At 41.7% G+C, this 18,245-nt stretch overlaps 1 protein-coding gene across 35 annotated transcripts in view; it reads left to right on the top strand.

Annotated features, from left to right (window-relative positions):
• Positions 1-18,245, top strand: part of USP54 (ubiquitin specific peptidase 54) — a 136,461-nt gene that overhangs the window by 49,248 nt on the left and 68,968 nt on the right. For 6 of the 35 annotated variants that reach the window (XM_058436362.1, XM_058436363.1, XM_058436366.1 and 3 more), the window contains exons 2-3: positions 2,887-3,748; positions 9,187-9,279. In XM_058436362.1, the coding sequence (XP_058292345.1) occupies positions 3,602-3,748; positions 9,187-9,279 (240 nt within the window). In that variant the 5' untranslated portion in view covers positions 2,887-3,601. Of the gene's footprint in view, positions 1-1,462; positions 3,749-9,186; positions 9,280-18,245 lie in introns of those variants that run through there. The other 29 variants (XM_058436376.1, XM_058436375.1, XM_058436369.1 and 26 more) reach the window with 13 other exon arrangements.

The following is an 18,245-nucleotide window of genomic DNA, read 5'->3' as shown; positions in this document are numbered from 1 at the left end:
GTGGCTCACACCTGTAATCCCAGTGCTGTGGGAGGCCGAGGAGGGTGGATCATTTGAGGTCAGGAGTTCAAGTCCAGTCTGGCCAACATGGTGAAACCCCATCTGTACTAAAAATACAAAAATTAGCTGGGCATGGTGGCGCATGCCTGTAATGCCAGCTACTGGGGGAAGGGGGTTGGGGGTGAGGGTGATGGGGCTGAGGAAGGAGAATCACTTGAACTGGGGAAGTGGAGGTTACAGTGAGCTGAGACCATGCCACCGCACTCCAACCTGGGCGACAGAGGGAGACTGTCTCAAAAAAAAAAAAAAAGGAATCTTTGCCCAACCAAAGGTTATAAAAAATTTTCTCCTGCCTTTTAGATTTTATAGTTTTAGGTCTTTTGTTTAGGACTGTGATCTATTGAATTATTTTTGTATAAGACGTAAGGTATGGACTCAAGGTTCAGTTTTTTGCATGTGGGTGTCCCAATTGTTCCAACATCATTTGTTGAAAAGATTGTCATTTCTCAATTCAATTGCCTTGGTACTTTCATCAAAAATCAATTGACTGGCTGGGTGCGGTGGCTCACGCCTGTAATCCCAGCACTTTGGGAAGCCGAAGCAGGTGGATCACCTGAGGTCAGGGGTTTGAGACCGCCCCTTGTGAAGCCCTGTCTCTACTAAAAATACAAAAATTAGCCGGGCATAGTGGCACATGCCTGTAATCCCAGCTACTGGGGAGGCTGAGGCAGGAGAATTGCTTGAACCTAAGAGGTAGAGGCTGCAGTGAGCCAATATCGCGCGACTGCACTCCAGCCTGGGTGACAGAGTGAGATTCTGCCTCAAAAAAACAAAAAACAAAAAACAAAACAACAAAAAAACCAAAAAGCAAAACTAGGTAGTGAGAGCCATACAGCTAAAACTATAATTCCCCTCCTCACATATCTTCAGTAAATGGCATTGGTGAAGGATTACGTTGTTTAATGCTATAGCTACAATTTAAGTGAAATGTTTTTGGTGTTAGTATTTCTCTGGACCACTTATTACTGCCTCTCTTGTCTGGTCCTTTATGCTCTCACTTCTAGTTGGTGACACATCTAGAACAGGTCTGAGAACTTACTGCTTTACCCTACATAATACTGCCATTCAGAGCCTGAGAATCTTTTCTCTGCTACTGCATTTTTCTCCTTTTGCTCCCTGTACTCAGGAGTGTGTGTCATAGGGCAGGCCGAGTTTCAGTTAGCTCCTAATGTGGATATTGGAAACCCCACCTGCCTGCCAAGTCCTTTTGGCTGTGAGCAAAGTGGAGGCTTGGTACTTGTCATTCCTTTGCAGCAGTTGAGCTGAAGGAATGCTGCATGGCTTGCTGGAAGTTGCTTAGTGGCCTTGAGTGGGGTGTGTATGAGGGTGTGTGTAGAAAGATGAGGGTCTTATAGTCTGTGTAGGAGATATGGGTTCTTTTCTGGTGTCATGTTAATCATCAGGCAGTATTTATTGACTGCCTCCTTATGACTAGCACTGTAATAGGAGCTTTTGGAATAGAATAATAAAATATATAATTGATTCATAGTTTAATAGTCAAACATTTCTAGCTCTGCCACTTACCAGTGTTGAATTGGGCAAGTTAATGTCTTTAAGCCTCTCTTTACTTTTCTGTAAAATGGAACTATTAATAGCTATCTGATAGGACTGTTGTGAATATTAAATAAAGGACATAAGTATCATGTTTAGCACATACCTGACTGTAGTTACTATTTCATTTCATGTAGTCATATTATGACAGATACGATATAAAACAGAGAGTAATAAAAATAGTGACAGTAGACTGTATAATCAAATACTTTAATTGTGACATGTAGATTATAAATAGTCTGGGAATTTACAGAAGGGAAGGAACAGTCTTATGCAACCATTTAATATTCCTGTACCTCAGTTTTTCCATTGGACATGCTGTAGACAATGCTAGGTGATCTCCCAGAGAATGATTAAGATGTTAAAGCATTTTTGCGTTTTTAGGTGGTGCATATGATGGTGAGAAGGAAGGGAGAATGAGGAATTGTTGATCTTGGCAAATTTAACACTTAACATTTAAAAATTTTTCCTTATGCAGATGGACATGGCAGCCTTATAGGAAAACTTAAAGCTGGAGATGTGGTGATTTCCTTCCAGGGAACATACTTGCTTTGGCATTACTCTCTGTTGCCTCACTGGCATTTTAATTAGTTGAAAACTAAAGTTGGTCAATGGATTGCCTCTGATCGTGAGCCCTTGGATATAATCTGGAGATTAAGTGATTTGTAACCCAAATTATCTCTCTGATCCTCTGGCAAAAATCAAACAAACAAACAGGGCAGGAGAAGATTTAGTTCTCTTGGACTGCATGTTAAGGACATGTGGTTTACTCACCATCAGTGTTTCTCTGGATGGAACATCTTTACTCAGAACAGATCTTAGACTGCTAACATGGCCTTCCCACCTTTAAGCAGGTTTTCATAAGCATGCTTATGGAAAACACCTTTTAAAAAGTGCTTTATTCACAATGTCCAAAAGAAACTGTTTCAGTTCCTAGTTTGTGTGTGCTTACTTGGTGATTTGTTTTGTGTTAGCCTGATACTGGAAAGTTTGTATTTGGTTTTTATTTCTATCCAGATCAACTTTCTTCTGCTTCAAGAAAATTTCAGAGAATTTTTCCCCTGAAAGTAAAGCTGTTCTTGCCTTTTTTTCCATCTCTTTAGTTTGGGTGTCTCTCTCTCTTTTTTTCTTTTTTTCTTTTTTTTTGGCATTGTTTGCCAAGGTTTCAAGTTTATAGTGAGAGGTGAGGCAACGTTGATCTTGGCAGAACAGTCCAAAGCCAGTAGAGTCATTAAGTGACGCAAGCTTTTGATTTTTTTTTTATTTCTGTTAAAGCTCTCTGACACAGCTGGCTATTCTAGTCCCAGAAGAAAGAGGAGAGACTTGCTGAAGATCTGGATGGGACAATAGAAGTTTGGGGCACATTAAAAAGAAGCAGCAAGAACATCAACAAAAACCTCAGATGATTCAAACAGGCTTCTTCTTGGCTTTGTGGAACCTTTTGCAGTTGCTCAGAATTTGAGTTTTTGCTTCAGAGGATGATGAGACAAGGCAATAGAGGGCGAGGAGGATTATGTTGGATTCTTGCTTATCTGTCTGCCTCTCCTTCCAGTTGGAAAAATCTTCAGTCCATAAGAAGCATTATCAAAAAGCCTGAAGAACACATCTTACCCTGATCCTGGATGCTGTTGGAGTTGAGAATTACATCCACTTCACCAGGACTTTATGGAGGCTGTTCAAGAAAAATAGGAGGAAGCAATACTTAAGGATTTCTCTGTTTGCATTAGTCCTGTGCCATGTTACATTTTGGAGATTGTTTGGAACAAGTGAGGGAGGGCTCTGTCATCTTGATCTAGGAGGATACCTGAGTCCCTTGACTACACAGATATTTGGAAGGTGGTAAACTCAAAATCTTCCAAAATAAATTGACTAAATTCTGGATTCCCTTTCCTTTTAGAACTTTAACAGACAGAAATTCCTGCCAAAAAGGCACAAATCCTTCTCCTTTTTTTTTTTTTTTTTTTTTTTTCCAGGCTAAATGTGAACAATAATGTCTTGGAAGAGAAATTATTTTTCAGGGGGTCGTGGTAGTGTACAAGGGATGTTTGCACCTCGAAGCTCAACCTCCATAGCCCCCAGCAAAGGCCTCAGCAATGAGCCAGGGCAAAACAGCTGCTTCCTCAACAGTGCCCTGCAGGTAAGGGTAATTTCTTTATTTTTGGTGAACTTTGACTTTTAATTGCTGATGCTGTATTTTTGATAACTTTTTAAATAAAATGCTTGATAGTCTCTGTTTGAGGTTAGTAACCTGAGATAATTTTTACATTTATCTGTGTGATCTTTGGCAGGTCACTTTATCTCTTTTAATCTCAATTACCTCATTTGTAAAAAAGAGGGATTAATAATGATAAGAGAAATAATAATAACTGTAACTACTATTATTTACATGCCTAAAGGGAGGTAAATGGACCAGGTGATCTTTCAGACGGAGTCTTGCTCTGTCTCCCAGGCTGGAGTGCAGTGGTGCGATCTTGGCTCACTGCAACCTCCACCTCCCGGTTTCAAGTGATTCTCTTGCCTCAGCCTCCCGAGTAGCTGGGACTAAAGGCTACAGGCACCCACCACCACACCTGGCTAATTTGTGTGTTTTTAGTAGAGACAGGGTTTCACCATATTGGCCAGGCTTGTCTCGAACTCCTGACTTTGTGATCCACCTGCCTTGGCCTCCCGAAGTGCTGGGATTACAGGCATGAGCCACTGTGCCTGGCCTATCTTTCTATTTATCAACTTTTTTTCCTGAACAGTCTCTACCAGTTCCTATTTTTCTTTTTCTTTTTTTTTTTTTGACAATCTCACTCTATTGCCCAGGCTGGAGTATAGTGGCCCAATCACAGCTCCTGCAGCCTTGACCTCCAGGGCTCAGGTGATCCTACTGCCTCAGTCTCCTGAGTAGCTGTGACCATGGGTGATCTCAGCTCACTGCAACCTCTGCCTCTTAGGTTCAAGCAATTCTCGTGCCTCAGCCACCCAAGTAGGTGGAATTACAGGTGTGCATCACCACACCCAGCTAATTTTTGTATTTTTAGTGGAGACAGGGTTTTACCATGTTGGGCAGGCTGGTCTTGAACTCCTAGCCTCAAGTGATCCACCTGCCTCAGCCTCCTAAAGTGCTGGGATTACAGGCGTCTGGCCTGTTTTCTGTTTCTCCTTTTGGGAGCAAGGTGTGTTATCCTTGTTGCTTTTCTCTAGTATAGAAGCAAAATTCTTTCCAAAAGTCAAAGACTTTCAGGTATGTTAATCTCGTCTCTTAATATTCAGGCTTTTGGCCCATGTATTGAATGGAGTCTAGTCTTTGTCCAACTTATCTCCTCCCTTTGAGCTCTCCTGTTTTGGCTCATAACTAGTGTCTAGTCAGATACACTTGAACAGAGCTAGGGGAAAGTAAATTCCCTTAAGGTGATTATCTACCCTACATTTTCACTTTCACTGTTGCTTGCCACTTGACTGATCTTAGAATCCCAAAGCTTTCTGTCTGCTCTGCCCAGTCACGCCCATAGCATGTTAAGTTCATCCCCCTTGGCCTAACTTTCAAGTAATTACTTTCTCTTCTTTTCTGCTCTTCAGTGTAAAAGTAAATGAAATTTGCCACCCAAGATAATTATACTTGGGTAAAATATTAGCTTGACTCCTCAGATGTTATGAGAAAATGGGTTGCTATGAGAGAAGACAAGATATTTAGTATAAAGAACAGTGGTCTTGAGCATTAGGAGGAGACCTGGGTTCTAGTTTTAGCCATTCTGTAGACTAGTCTTGTGACTTTGTACAGGTAATAGTGTCTGAGTTTCCTCATTCATAATACAAGAATGTTGCCAAGCTTATCTAGGTAATAAAAGTTTCATGCTCTTTCTCAGTTTTTATTTATTTATTTTTGAGACAGAGTCTCACTCTGTCGCCCAGGGTGGAGTGCAGTGGTGGGATCTCAGCTCACTGCCACCTCCGCCTCTTGGGTTCAAGCGATTCTCCTGCCTTAGCCTCCTGAGTAGCTGGGATTACAGGCCGTGCGCCACTGCACCGGGCTAATTTTTGTACTTTTAGTAGAGATGGGGTTTCGCCATGTTGGCTGGACTAGTCTTGAACTCCTGACCTCAGGTAATCTGCCCACCTCGGCCTCCCAAAGTGCTGGGCTTACAGGCGTGAGCCACTGCGCCCAGCCTCTTTCTCAGTTTTTAAGTTTTTATTTGAAAACAATAAAAAAAAATTCTGCGCTGGTAAGCCTATAGAAAAAATTTAAGTGCTTTCCCTAATTATTACCCAAATTTCATGTAGTTAGGTGGAGTTGGTTAGGTTTTTGTCCTGGATGATGCATATTAGTTTTCTTTCTTCATTTCTTTCTTTTTTTTTGGAGCCAGAGGTCTCACTCTGTTGCCAAGGCTAGAGTGCACTGGTGTAATCATAGCTCACTGCAGCCTTAACATCCTGGGCTCAAGCAGTCCTCCCACCTCAGCCTCCCTAGTAGCTAGGACTACAGACACATGCTACCACACGTGGCTAATTTTTTTTTTTTAATTGTTTGTGGAGAGAGGGTCTTACTATAATTGCCTAGGCTGGTCTTGAACTCCTGGGCTCCAATGATCCTCCTGCGTTGTCCTCCCAAAGTTCTGGGATTATAGGCATGAGCCACCACACCTGGCCACATATTAGTTTTTTTAGTTACTTTTATCCTGATAATACTTTTGTGATTTAGAAGCAGGCAAAATAAGGCATTGATATAAATGTGTTTGTTTACCCGTGTCTTGGCCATAGTCCCATTTTTGTGATTGTTTTTTTCTGTGTGGTCTATTTATATTGTCAGTTGAAATACTACTACTTATGATTTTCCATTCTAATTTCCAGTGCCATATACAATACATAATATATATATACACATACATATTTCTGTATCCATACTTAATGATTGAGGCATTGATGGTTTTAGAGTCCCTATTATAATCATGTTCCATGTTGAAAATAATTGTTGTTATGAGCTAATATTCTAACTTTTGGTTTCAAAGCTGTGTTTGCCACGGATGAGTTGAACCTATTACATTTGCTATAAAAAGATGTTGTTTACTTGGGAGCATAGCCAGTTTCAAAGAACTTTTAGAGTATGTATCTTGAGACATATAAGTAAGAAGAAGCTCCAGAGGTATGCTGTCATCTGGGGCTCCAGAAATTATGCTTTTTCATATATTATGACATTAAATGTTTTCCTAGCAAGGGGGAGCTTCCTAAGGCATTATGCTATATACTACGTCATTTCTTTTTTAACTAAAAATTGCAGTTTATTCAGATTTCCTTAGTTTTTACCTGGTGTCCTTTCCTGGCCCAAGATTTCATCCAGGATACCACATTTAGATTTACTTGTCATGTCTTCTTAGGCTCCTCTTAGCTGTGACATTTTCTCAGAATGTTTATGTTTTTGATAATCTTTGACAGTTTTGAGGAGTACTGATCAAGTATTTTTTTTGGATATCCCCCTTCCCCTATTGGAATTTGTCTAATGCATTTCTCATGATTAGACTAGGGTAATAGGTTTTGAGGAGGAAGACCACAAAAGTATAGTGCCATTCTCAACACATCACATCAAGAGTATATACTATAACATGATTTATCACTGTTAATATCATATTTTTTTCCCATTTCAACAAAAGCATAAAAATCATTATTTTTTACCCTATTGACTTAAGGAGATCACACTTCTCTAAGAAATGTCTGAAAATTGAGAGTTCTAACAAAGATAAAATTCCACACTACAGCTCACATTTCTACAGTTCACATTTCTTTTTTTTTCTGATCATTTTATTTTTTATTTTTTATTTTTTTTTTGCACACAAAACAATAAACATTTTCTAAAAGTACATACAAACAAAAAGATGCATATCAAACATATTAGGAAGGTTGCACATGGGAAGGCGGGGAATAGAAATGGGGGGTGAGAATTAAAGAAAATAAATGAGAGAGGGACTTTGTATGGATCAATGATAATAACTCAATCCTCTATTTGACAAAAAAGGAGAAGGAAGAGGAAGAAAAAGAAAGTGGAATAAAGGATCAGAAAGGGAGGAAAATAGAAAAAATTAGAGTATGACTCCAGGGTAGACCTGTTTTGTTGTCGCTTGGTTGGTTGGTTGGTTGGTTTGTCAATTGTATTTTTCATATGTTTCGCCATGTTGGCCAGGCTGGTCTCGAACTCCTAGCCTCAAGTGATCAACCCGCCTCGGCTTTCCAGAGTACTGGGACTACAGGCGTGAGCCACCATGTCCAGCCCCCACATTGCTTCTGGCCTCTGTGGTAGACCTCCCAGACGGGGTGGCCGGGCAGAGGCGCTCCTCACTTCCCAGACGGGGCGGCCGGGCAGAGGCGCTCCTCACATCCCAGAAGAGGCGGCCGGGCAGAGGCGCTCCTCACTTCCCAGACGGGGCGCCTGCGCAGAGGCGCTCCTCACTTCCCAGACGGGGCGGCCGGGCAGAGGCGCTCCTCACTTCCCAGACGGGGCGGCCGGGTAGAGGCGCTCCTCACTTCTTCCCAGACTGGGCGGCCGGGCAGAGGCGCTCCTCACTTCTTCCCAGACGGGGCGGCCGGGTAGAGACGCTCCTCACTTCCTAAATGGGGTGGCGGCCGGGCAGAGAGGCTCCTCACTTCCCGGACGGGGCGGCCGGGCAGAGGCGCTCCTCACATCCCAGACGATGGGTGGCCGGGCAGAGGCTCCTCTCACCTCACAGGGGGCGGCCGGGCAGAGGCGCTCCTCACTTCTTCCCAGATGGGGCGGCCGGGCAGAGGCGCTCCTCACTTCCCAGACGGGGTGGCCGGGCAGAGGCTGCAATCCCAGCACCCTGGGAGGCCAAGTGGGAGGCGGAGGCTGCAGCGAGTCAAGACCACGCCACCGCATTCCAGCCCGGGCAACACCGAGCACCGAGTGAGCGAGCCTCCGTCTGCAGTCCCAGCACCTCGGGAGGCCGAGGCGGGCAGACCACTGGAGGTCAGGAGCTGGAGACCAGGCTGGCCGACATGGTGAAACCGCGCCTCCAGCCAAAGGAGAAAAACCAGGGAGGGGTGGTGGCGCGCGCCGGCAATCTCAGGCAGCCCGCAGGCCAGGGCAGGAGCATCACGGGAGCCGGAGGCAGGGAGTGGGCAGTGAGCCGAGTGGACTCCAGCCTGGGCCACAGAGGGAAGAAAAGAAAGAAAGAAAGGAAGGGAGGGAGGGAGAGAGGGAGGGAGGAAGGGTTCACATTTCTAATATAAGTTTTAAAATATTCTGCCTTTTCTTGTGTGAATCATTAATATAAATCCTTATTCTTCAGCTTTAACCCATAAATTTCCTCTTCAGGATCATATTTGATGTATGTCATGTCATATTTTAACTGTATTACCTTCACTTTACATTCAAATTAATATCTTTCCCAGAATGTGACCATTTATTTTTCTTGTTAGATACCTCACCTTTTTTCACATTTGTTTTAATATACTAGAATGAAGTTTTCTTTTGGGAATAAAGACATCTTCTGCAGTCATTACCTATGTTTGCTTGAACTCTTTACTTTAAAATTAAATGGTGGCTTTTTATAGAGTAATGAAATATTTTCCTTTTCTCATCAGGTTTTGTGGCACTTGGATATCTTCCGACGTAGCTTTAGGCAGCTTACAACTCACAAGTGCATGGGAGATTCCTGCATCTTTTGCGCCCTCAAGGTAAGTACTTCCAATTAGTTTCTTCTCACTACCATTGGGCGGCCAAATGGTCAATATCAAGGTGGTTTGGTTAATCAGGATGATGCCAAAGAATTTGTTACTGAATTATCTACCTGTGGTTTAGTGCAAAAATGGATATGATTGGTTTGCTTGCTTCAAAGAATTAGTACTTGGCTTGGGTAGTCTCTTTTACTGAACCTTCTTTGCTTATGCAGCTCTGTTTGATGTGATAGAATACTATGCAAGTATGCTTCTCCCTTTTTTTTTTTTGAGATGGAGTCTCACTGTCACCCAGTCTGGAGTGCACTGGTGCGATCTCAGCTCACTGCAACCTCCGCCTCCTGGGTTCAAGCAATTCTCCTGTCTCAGCCTCCTGAGTAGCTGGGATTATAGGCGCGTGCCACCATACTTGATTAATTTTTGTATTTTTAGTAGAGACGGGGTTTCGCCGTGTTGGCCAGGCTGGTCTCAAACTCCTGACTTCAGGTGATCCGCCTGCCTCGGCCTCCTAAAGCGCTGGGATTACAGGCGTGAGCCATTGCGCCCAGCCTGCTTCTACTTTGAGTGTTTATTTGAAAAGCTAATTCTAAATTTTCATTTTAAAAGAAGATGCAACTAGGTGTTTTTAACGTAATTAATTTTGTTAAAGCTAAATTTAGCAGTAAACTCTTCCTATTGATAAATGCCAGTACAACGGGTGAGGTGGCACGTGTCTGTAATCCCAGCCTTTGGGAGGTCAAGGTGGGAGGATTGCTTGAGCTTAAAAGTTAAAAGCTGCAGTTCTGATCACACCACTGCACTCCAGCCTGGGCGGCACAGTGAGACCCTGGCTCAAAAAAAAAAAAAAAAAAAGAAAAAAGAAAGAAAAAGGAAAAGAGAATAATGCCAGTACTAAAATTTTTCTATTCCCTAGTTTCCCATTACCACACTTAAATGATTCTTTTATACCAGTTCTCTACCCCATGTATTGTTTAGTTTTAAGTTTTTCGTTTCTGTTTTTTTTTTCTTCCCCACCTGTTTCCAAGTTTTTCATTTCTGAATAAAATGAAACCAGAGATTTCTTTAGCGCAAAGAAGATGGCCTAAGGTGAAAGATTTCTGACTTAGAGATTTTAGGTATGTTGCTAAAGGGAAAGAGCTATGATGTGTAAAGGGCCAATTCTGTTGCTTTCTCTGTTTCTCCAACATGTAGTTTCCCTATAGTTTTTTAGTCCAGATATATAATGGATTATATAGATGAGTCTGTCTGATTTCTGAGTAAGCTTCCACAGTCATTTTTGGTCTCATAAAGTCTGAATTCTTGGTTTATTACAGGGATGTTTGGATGTGATCGTTATATGTTTAATTTATAATAGTTGCTTTTACATCCTGAAATAGGAATTGTGACTGAAAACTTTAGGAGATTTTCCCAGTTATATTAGTTATTTGCAATAACTGACTCAAAATTTTTTTTGACCAGTATTACTATGGAGGGTGTTTTTTTTTTTTTTTGGGGGGGGAGATGAAATCTTGCTATGTTGCCCAGGCTAGTCTTGAACTCCTGGGCTCAAGAGATCCTGGGCTCAAGAGTAGGCTGGGATTACAGGCTCATGCCACCACACCCAACTCACTTTAGAGTTTTAAGCCCATGATAGGCAGATTTTTTTTTTTTCTTTTTTCTTTTTTTTTTTTTTTTTGAGACGGATTTTCACTCTTGTTGCCCAGGCTGGAGTGCAATGGCGCGGTCTTGGCTCACCGCAACCTCTGCCTCCCTGGTTCAAGTGATTCTTCTGCCTCAACCTCCCGAGTAGCAGGGATTACAGGAGCCTGCCACCACGCCCAGCTAATTTTTGTATTTTTAGTAGAGACAGGGTCTCACTGACTTCAGGTGATGCCCGCCTCGGCCTCCCAAAGTGCTAGGATTACAGGCGTGAGCCATCATGCCCAGCTGGAACCATTATAACTTGTAACAAAATACAGAATATAAATTATTGGTTTATTGGGGAGTTCAAATATGAATTTTAATAAAACCAAATCTTTTACAAGTTGAATATAACATTTCTTACTGTGCCCATTTAGACAGGGGTCCATCCAAAGGGCATTTTATCTGATTTTCTGAAAGATACATGAAGTATCTAATTTTAGATAAACAAGAAATACAGCAGTCCCGTGGTTAGTAGTCCAAAGGAAGTCTGATTCATGGCATTAGAGCCATGCTAGGGAGAAAACAACAACGACAAAAAAAGTCATTCAGAAAGGGAGAGAAAAACAAAAAAACAAAACGTGTTTGGGGATACTTACTAGGGAAATGTGAATCCTGGAGAAGTCCCTAGTAGAAGAACTCTCTGACACTGGAAACTCTTGTCTGTACCAAGAAGGGATGAGAGCACTTATATGACCTCTGATAGTCCTTTGACTAGTCGGGACTGTGCTATACTCTTCATTGATCTGGGTGGGACTCTGGAGAACTGGCTGCCACACTCTTGTTATATTTCATTTTCCTGAGGGACAAACTGTTACTTAGTATAAATCAGTATCATTATATAAGCCAGAAAGATGAAGAAAACCAACCACTAGATTTACCCTCTGAGACACACAAGTACAGAAGGGAAATTGTCAATTTGTTGGGCAGAGGAAGTATTTTGAGACTCTTTCAGAGAGACAGTTGCTTGTGGTGGATAGATAAATGGGGATGTATTTATCAAAGGCTATATTTTGGGTCTTCATAACTCTGGGGATGTGTTAGAATTCTGGTACTTTCCTCATTACATCACTGCCTGATCTAACCAAGAGATTTATTTTCCTACACTGCCTCATTTGTTGTGTTGGGAGTGTATTAAAAGTTTGATTTTTTTTCCCCTAAGTGCTTTTCAGTTCCTCAGTGCTATATAGATGTTAAACAATTAGGCTCTAGTTTGAACACACTTCACGTTTTAGATGGCGTTGTTTCTATTCTTTTAATTATTGTATACTTGATTTGAAAATTATAGACTTGTAATGCAGATAGACTAATTTGGAAGTGTGGATGAGCTGAACTTGATTTTAGTAGTTAAGAAGTTTAAATTGTTAGAATAGCCAGTTTTCAAGAGCTATTCCCTCATCCAGGATGGAGGGCTTCATTTTCTGAGAGAAGGGAAAGGATGATAAACATATGAAGGAGTAAACTTGAAATGAGCCATCAGCACCTGGGTCCTCCTGTACGATGTCTCTTTTGTTCCCCACTTTAAAACTACTTTTATAGGGCTGGGAGCAGTGGCTATGCCTGTAATCCCAGTGCTTTGGGAGGCTAAGATGGGAGGATTGCTTGAAGCCAGCAATGTGAGACCAGCCTAGGCAACATAGCAAGACCCCATCTTTACAAAGAAAAAAAAATTAGTGGGACATGGTCACACATACCTGTAGACTCAGCTACTCTGGAGGCTGAAGTGGGAGGATCACTTGAGCCCAGGAGTTCAACACTGAAGTGAGCTATGATTGTGCCGCTACACTCCAGCCAGGGTGATAGAACAAGATCCTGTCTCTAAAAAAATAAAAAATAAAAATATTTTTATTGAAAATAATATAATTCATCATTGAACTAGATTCTAGTCATTGTAAATAAGAAAACCAAAGATATAAAGATTATAAAGGATCAAACAAAGTTGCCATTATTTGCAGATGATATGACTGTTACAAAAAAACTCAATCTACTGATAAGTCAGAAGCAGCAATGAGAGAGTATAGTGGGTTGTCGCATCAAGGCATAACATTCAGTTCTGTTTCTTTTTTTCTTTGAGATGGAGTTTCACTCTTGTTGCACAGACTGGAGTGCAATGGCGCAATCTCAGCTCACTGCAACCTCTGCCTCCCAGGTTCAAGTGATTCTCCTGCCTCAGCCTCTCGAGTAGCTGGGATTACAGGCACCTGCTACCACGCCCAGCTAATTTTTTGTATTTTTAGTAGAGCTGGGGTTTCACCATGTTGGCCAGGCTGGTCCCGAACTCCTGACCTTAGGTGATCCACCTGCCTCGGCCTCCGAAAGTGCTGGGATTACAGGTGTGAGCCACTGCATCCAGCCCAGGACTGTTTCTATAGCTGGCAACAAACAGAAAATGCAATTTAAAAAGCATTTTATAATAGCAACAAAGTATATGCAGTAAATATGAATAAATCTTACAAAAATGATATAAGACATTTGTGTAAAACCACAGAAATCCAGTATAACGAGTAATCAAAGTCAACACCCTTGCAATAACTCTTCAAGTCAAAATAGAAAATTGCCAGTACCAGCAGGATGTGGTGGCTCATGCCTGTAATCTCAGCACTTTGGGAGGCTGAGGCAGGTGGATCACCTGAGGTAAGGAGTTCAAGACCAGCCTGGCCAACATGGCGAAACCCTATCTCTATTAAAAATACAAAAAATTAGCCAGGTGTGGTGGTGCATGCTTGTAATCCCAGCTACTCAGGAGGCTGAGGTATGAGAATCACTTGAACCCAGGAAGCAGAAGTTGCAGTGAGCCAGGATCGTGCCACTGCATTCCAGCCTGGGTGACAGAGCAAAACTCTGTCTCAAAACAAAACAAAACAAAACAAAAAAAGAAAATTGCCAGTACCATATACATTCTCCTCCCTTTTTTCTCAATCAGATCTCTTTTCTCCCAGGGATTTCCTAATATTTGTGGTAGTCATTTCCTTGTTGTTGTTGTTGTTGTTGTTGTTGTTATTGACAGAGTCTCACTGTGTCGCCCAGGCTGGAATGCAGTGGCATGATCTCGGCTCACTGCAACCTCCGCCTCCCGGGTTCAAGTGATTCTCCTGCTGCAACCTCCCAAGTAGGTGGGATTACAGGTGTACGTCACCATGCCCAGCTAATTTTTGTATTTTTAGTAGAGACGGGATTTCACCATGTTGGCCAGGCTGGTCTCAAACTCTTGACGTTGTGATCCACCCGCCTCGGCCCACAAAGTGCTGGGATTACAGGCGTGAGCCACCGCGCCTGGCCCATTTCCTTGTTTTATCTGATGTTTTACTATCTATATATTTATTCTTAATCTAATTTTAAAATTATCTGTTTTTGAGACTTCATTGTAAATGGAATCATTGTATGTAAATTTTGTGTGTGTTTCTTAGCAATATGTTTATAAGAGCATCTACATTGTTATGTGTAGGTCTAGTTCATTTTCATTACTGTATGGTATTTCTTTTTCTTTCTTTCTTTTTTTTTTTTTTTTGAGACGGAGTTTCATTCTTGTTGCCCAGGCTGGAGTGCAATGGTGCGATCTCAGCTTACTGCAACCTCCGCCTCCCGGGTTCAAGTGATTCTTCTGCCTCATCCTCCCGAGTAGCTGGGATTACAGGCATGCGCCACCACGCCCGGCTAATTTTTGTATTTTTAGTAGAGACAGGGTTTCTCCATGTTGGTCGGGCTAGTCTCGAACTCCTGACCTTAGGTGATCTGCCCTCCTCGGCCTCCCAAAATGCTAGGATTACAGGCATGAGCCACTGTGCCTGGCCTTGATATTTCTTTGTGTAAATAAATCACTGTTGGTGATCTCTTCTACCAGATGACTACCAACATGACTACCAATTACCAAATGTTGGTAGTCATTTGGATTGTTTCCAGTTTTTTATTTTTATGAAGAGTATTACTAAGAACATTTTTGTACATGTTTACCTATGTGTACACATTTCTTTTGTACACATGCCCAGGACTGGAATTAGTAGATCATAGAATATGTATGTCTTCAACTTTTTTAGATAATGCCATTTATTTTCCAATGTGGTGGTACTCATGTATACTCTGATCAGTAGGCTTATTTTGGAAGTTGAGAAAAGACAGTTCTGAAATTTACATAACAAACACGGAAAAATAGGACACTACTGAAAAGTAACAGCAGAGTGAGTGACTTCAGAGTAGGTAGGCTAAGTTATTTTATTTATTTATTTGAAATAGGATCTTGTTCTGTTGCCCAGGCTGGGGTATAGTGGAGCTATTATGGTTCACTGCAGCCTCGACCTCCTGGGCTCAAGGAATCCTCTTGCCTCCGCCTCCCGAGTAGCTGGGACCACAGGCAGGTGCTACCATGTCTGGCTGATTTTTAAATTTTTGGTAGAGATGGGTTCTCACTATGTTGCCTAGGCTGGTTTTGAACTCCTGGGCTCAAGCAATCCTTTCACTCTGGCTTCCCAAAGTGCTGGGATTACAGGCATGAACTATCATTCCTGGCCCAGTTATATTGTGGTAATAAACAACCATAAAATCCCTGTGATTAATATACCAAATATTTATTTCTCATTCACTAAAGATAAGTAGGGATACTACTGATTATATCACTTAGGTACCAAAGCTACAATCATATTGAGTATTACTATTTTTTAGAGACAGTATCTCGCTCTGTCACCCAGCCTGGAGTACACTGGTACCAGTCATAGCTCACTGCAGCCTCAGTTTCCTGGGGTCAAGCAATTCTATGCCTCAGCCTCCCAAGTAGCTAGGACTATAGATGTGTGCCACCATGCCCAACTCTTTTTTTTTTTTTTTTGGTAGAGATGAGGCCTTGCTATGTTACCCAAGGCTGGTCTTGAATTCCTGACCTCAAGTCATCTTCCCACCTTGGCCTCTCAAGGTGCTGGCATGAGCCACCATGCTTGACCACCATATAAAATACTAGTTGCTAAGCCAGGGGGAAAAAAGAGCTCTGGAGGGTTTTGCACGGGCAGTTAAATGCTCAGCAGGTCACCTCACTTTTGCTCACAGCTCATTGAAACAGAACTAATCTCGTCCCACAAGGGAACCTGGAACTGTAGTCCTATGGTGATCCTTGAGAGGAGTAAGACCAGAGATATTTGCCAAACAGTATTAATGACTAGCATACTTTACCAGATATCAAGAATTTTAAAACTAATAATTAAGATAATGTGGTATCTACACAGTATGGCAAATAAATCAATGGAACAAAATTTGTAGTTCAGAAATAGTCATATAGGAAACTTGCTACTTGCCCTGTGAATCTAAGGAGAAAACGGATTTTTCAATAAATGGTGTTTAGACAATTAGTTATCCCTATAGGGAAAAGAAAAAAGGAAATTAGTTTCCTATTTCATACCATACCAAAAGTAAGAATTTCAGATATTAAGGACTAAAATGTGACTCACACCTCTAACCTCAGCACTCTGGGAGGCCGAGGTGGGAGGATCGCTTGAGCCTAAGAGTTTGAGACTAGCCTGGGCAACAAAATGAGATCCTGTCTCTATAACAAGTCAAAAATTAGCCAGGCATGGTGGTGCGCACCTGTCGGCCTAGCTACTTGGGAGGCTGAGGCAGGAGGTTTGCTTGAGCCCAGGAGGTCGAGGCTGCAGTGAGCTTTGTTTATGCCTCTATACTCCAGCCTGGGTGACAGAGTGAGACTGTCTCAATTTTTTTTTTTTTTAAGTTTTAGAAGAAAATATGAGAGAGTATCATGACCTCAGGAATAGGGAAGTACTTATTAAATAAGACATGAAAAAAAAGTTAGGAAATTGATAAATTTTACTACAAAAATTCAAAAACTTTCATTCATGTAAAGACTCCATAAAGAATGCAAAGAGACAAGGCTACAAACCTGGAGAAAATATCTTCAACATATATATGTAACAAAAGATTAGGATCCAGCATAGAACTCCAGAAAATTCCTATAAAAGATAAATAAAAGGCCAGGTGTGGTGGCTCACGCCTGTAATCCCAGCACTTTGGGAGGCCGAGGCGGGCAGATCACCTGAGGTCGGGAGTTTGAGACTAGCCCGACCAACATGAGAAACCCCGTCTCTGCTAAAAATACAAAACTAGCCGGGCGTAGTGGCGCATGCCTGTAATCCCAGCTATTTGGGAGGTGGAGGCAGGAGAATCACCTGAACCTGGAGGGTGGAGGTTGTGGTGAGCTGAGATCGTGCCATTGCATTCCAGCCTGGGCAACAAGAGCAAAACTCCATCTCAATAAGTAAATAAATAAATAAAAGATAAATGAGTCAAGAGAAAAATGGACAAAGCTACAAACAGGCCTTTCTCAGGATAGGAAACCCAAATAACCCCTGAGCATATGAAAAATGCTTGCCCCCATTAGTAATCTAAGAAATGTAAATTAAGCCATACCCTTCAGGTTGGTAGACATTTAAAAATCTGATAAAATTGTTACTGCCAGGCTGTGGTGGCTCACATCTGTAATCCCAGCACTTTGGGAGGCTGAGGCAGGAGGATCGCTGAGCTCAGGAGTTTGAGACCACCATGGACAACAAAGTGAGATCCTGTCTCTACGAAAACATTTTTAAAAATTATCTGGGCATGTTGGTGCGTGCCTGTGGTCCCAGCTACTTGGGAGGCTGAGGTGGGAAGATCACTTGAGCCCAAGAGATTGAGGCTGCAGTGAGCCTTGATTATGCTCCTTCACTCCAGCATGAGTGACAGATAGGGTCTATCTCAAAAAGAGAAAAAAATACAGTGTTACCAAAAATGTGGAATAATGAGAACTTTACATACATTGCTAGCTGGAATATAAATTGATATCACTACTTAGGAAAACAGTTTATCATTACTTAGTAGAATTGAACTTGCACCATGTAACCACCTCGCAATTCCACCCCTAGAAATACATTGTAGAAAACTTCTTGATACATAATGTGCCAGAAGATATATTTGAGAATGTTCAAAGTAGTATATTTTGAGATTGTAGAAAAATGGAAATAACACATTCCAACTACACTGAGTGGATATAAAAATTATGGTTTATTCCAATAGTAAAACACTATATAGTAATGAAAATGAATTCTGCAGCTGCATGCAACAACTTGGGCTAATCTCATAAAACATCACACTGATTGAAAAAAGCAAGTCATAGAAAACTATATGAATCATGATTCCATTTATATATAAATTAAAACCAGGCAAAACTGAAGAACATATTGTTCAAGGTACACGCATGTGATAAGTCTGTAGAGAAAAAGGAAATGCTTTTCACAAAATTCAGGATAGTTGTG

This window comes from Hylobates moloch, unplaced genomic scaffold (genome assembly GCF_009828535.3).
Source record: "Hylobates moloch isolate HMO894 unplaced genomic scaffold, HMol_V3 SCAFFOLD_3, whole genome shotgun sequence".
Taxonomy (NCBI): domain Eukaryota; kingdom Metazoa; phylum Chordata; class Mammalia; order Primates; family Hylobatidae; genus Hylobates; species Hylobates moloch.
The sequence above is the reverse complement of the archived record's forward strand: the minus strand, read 5'-3'. Positions and strand labels throughout refer to the sequence as shown.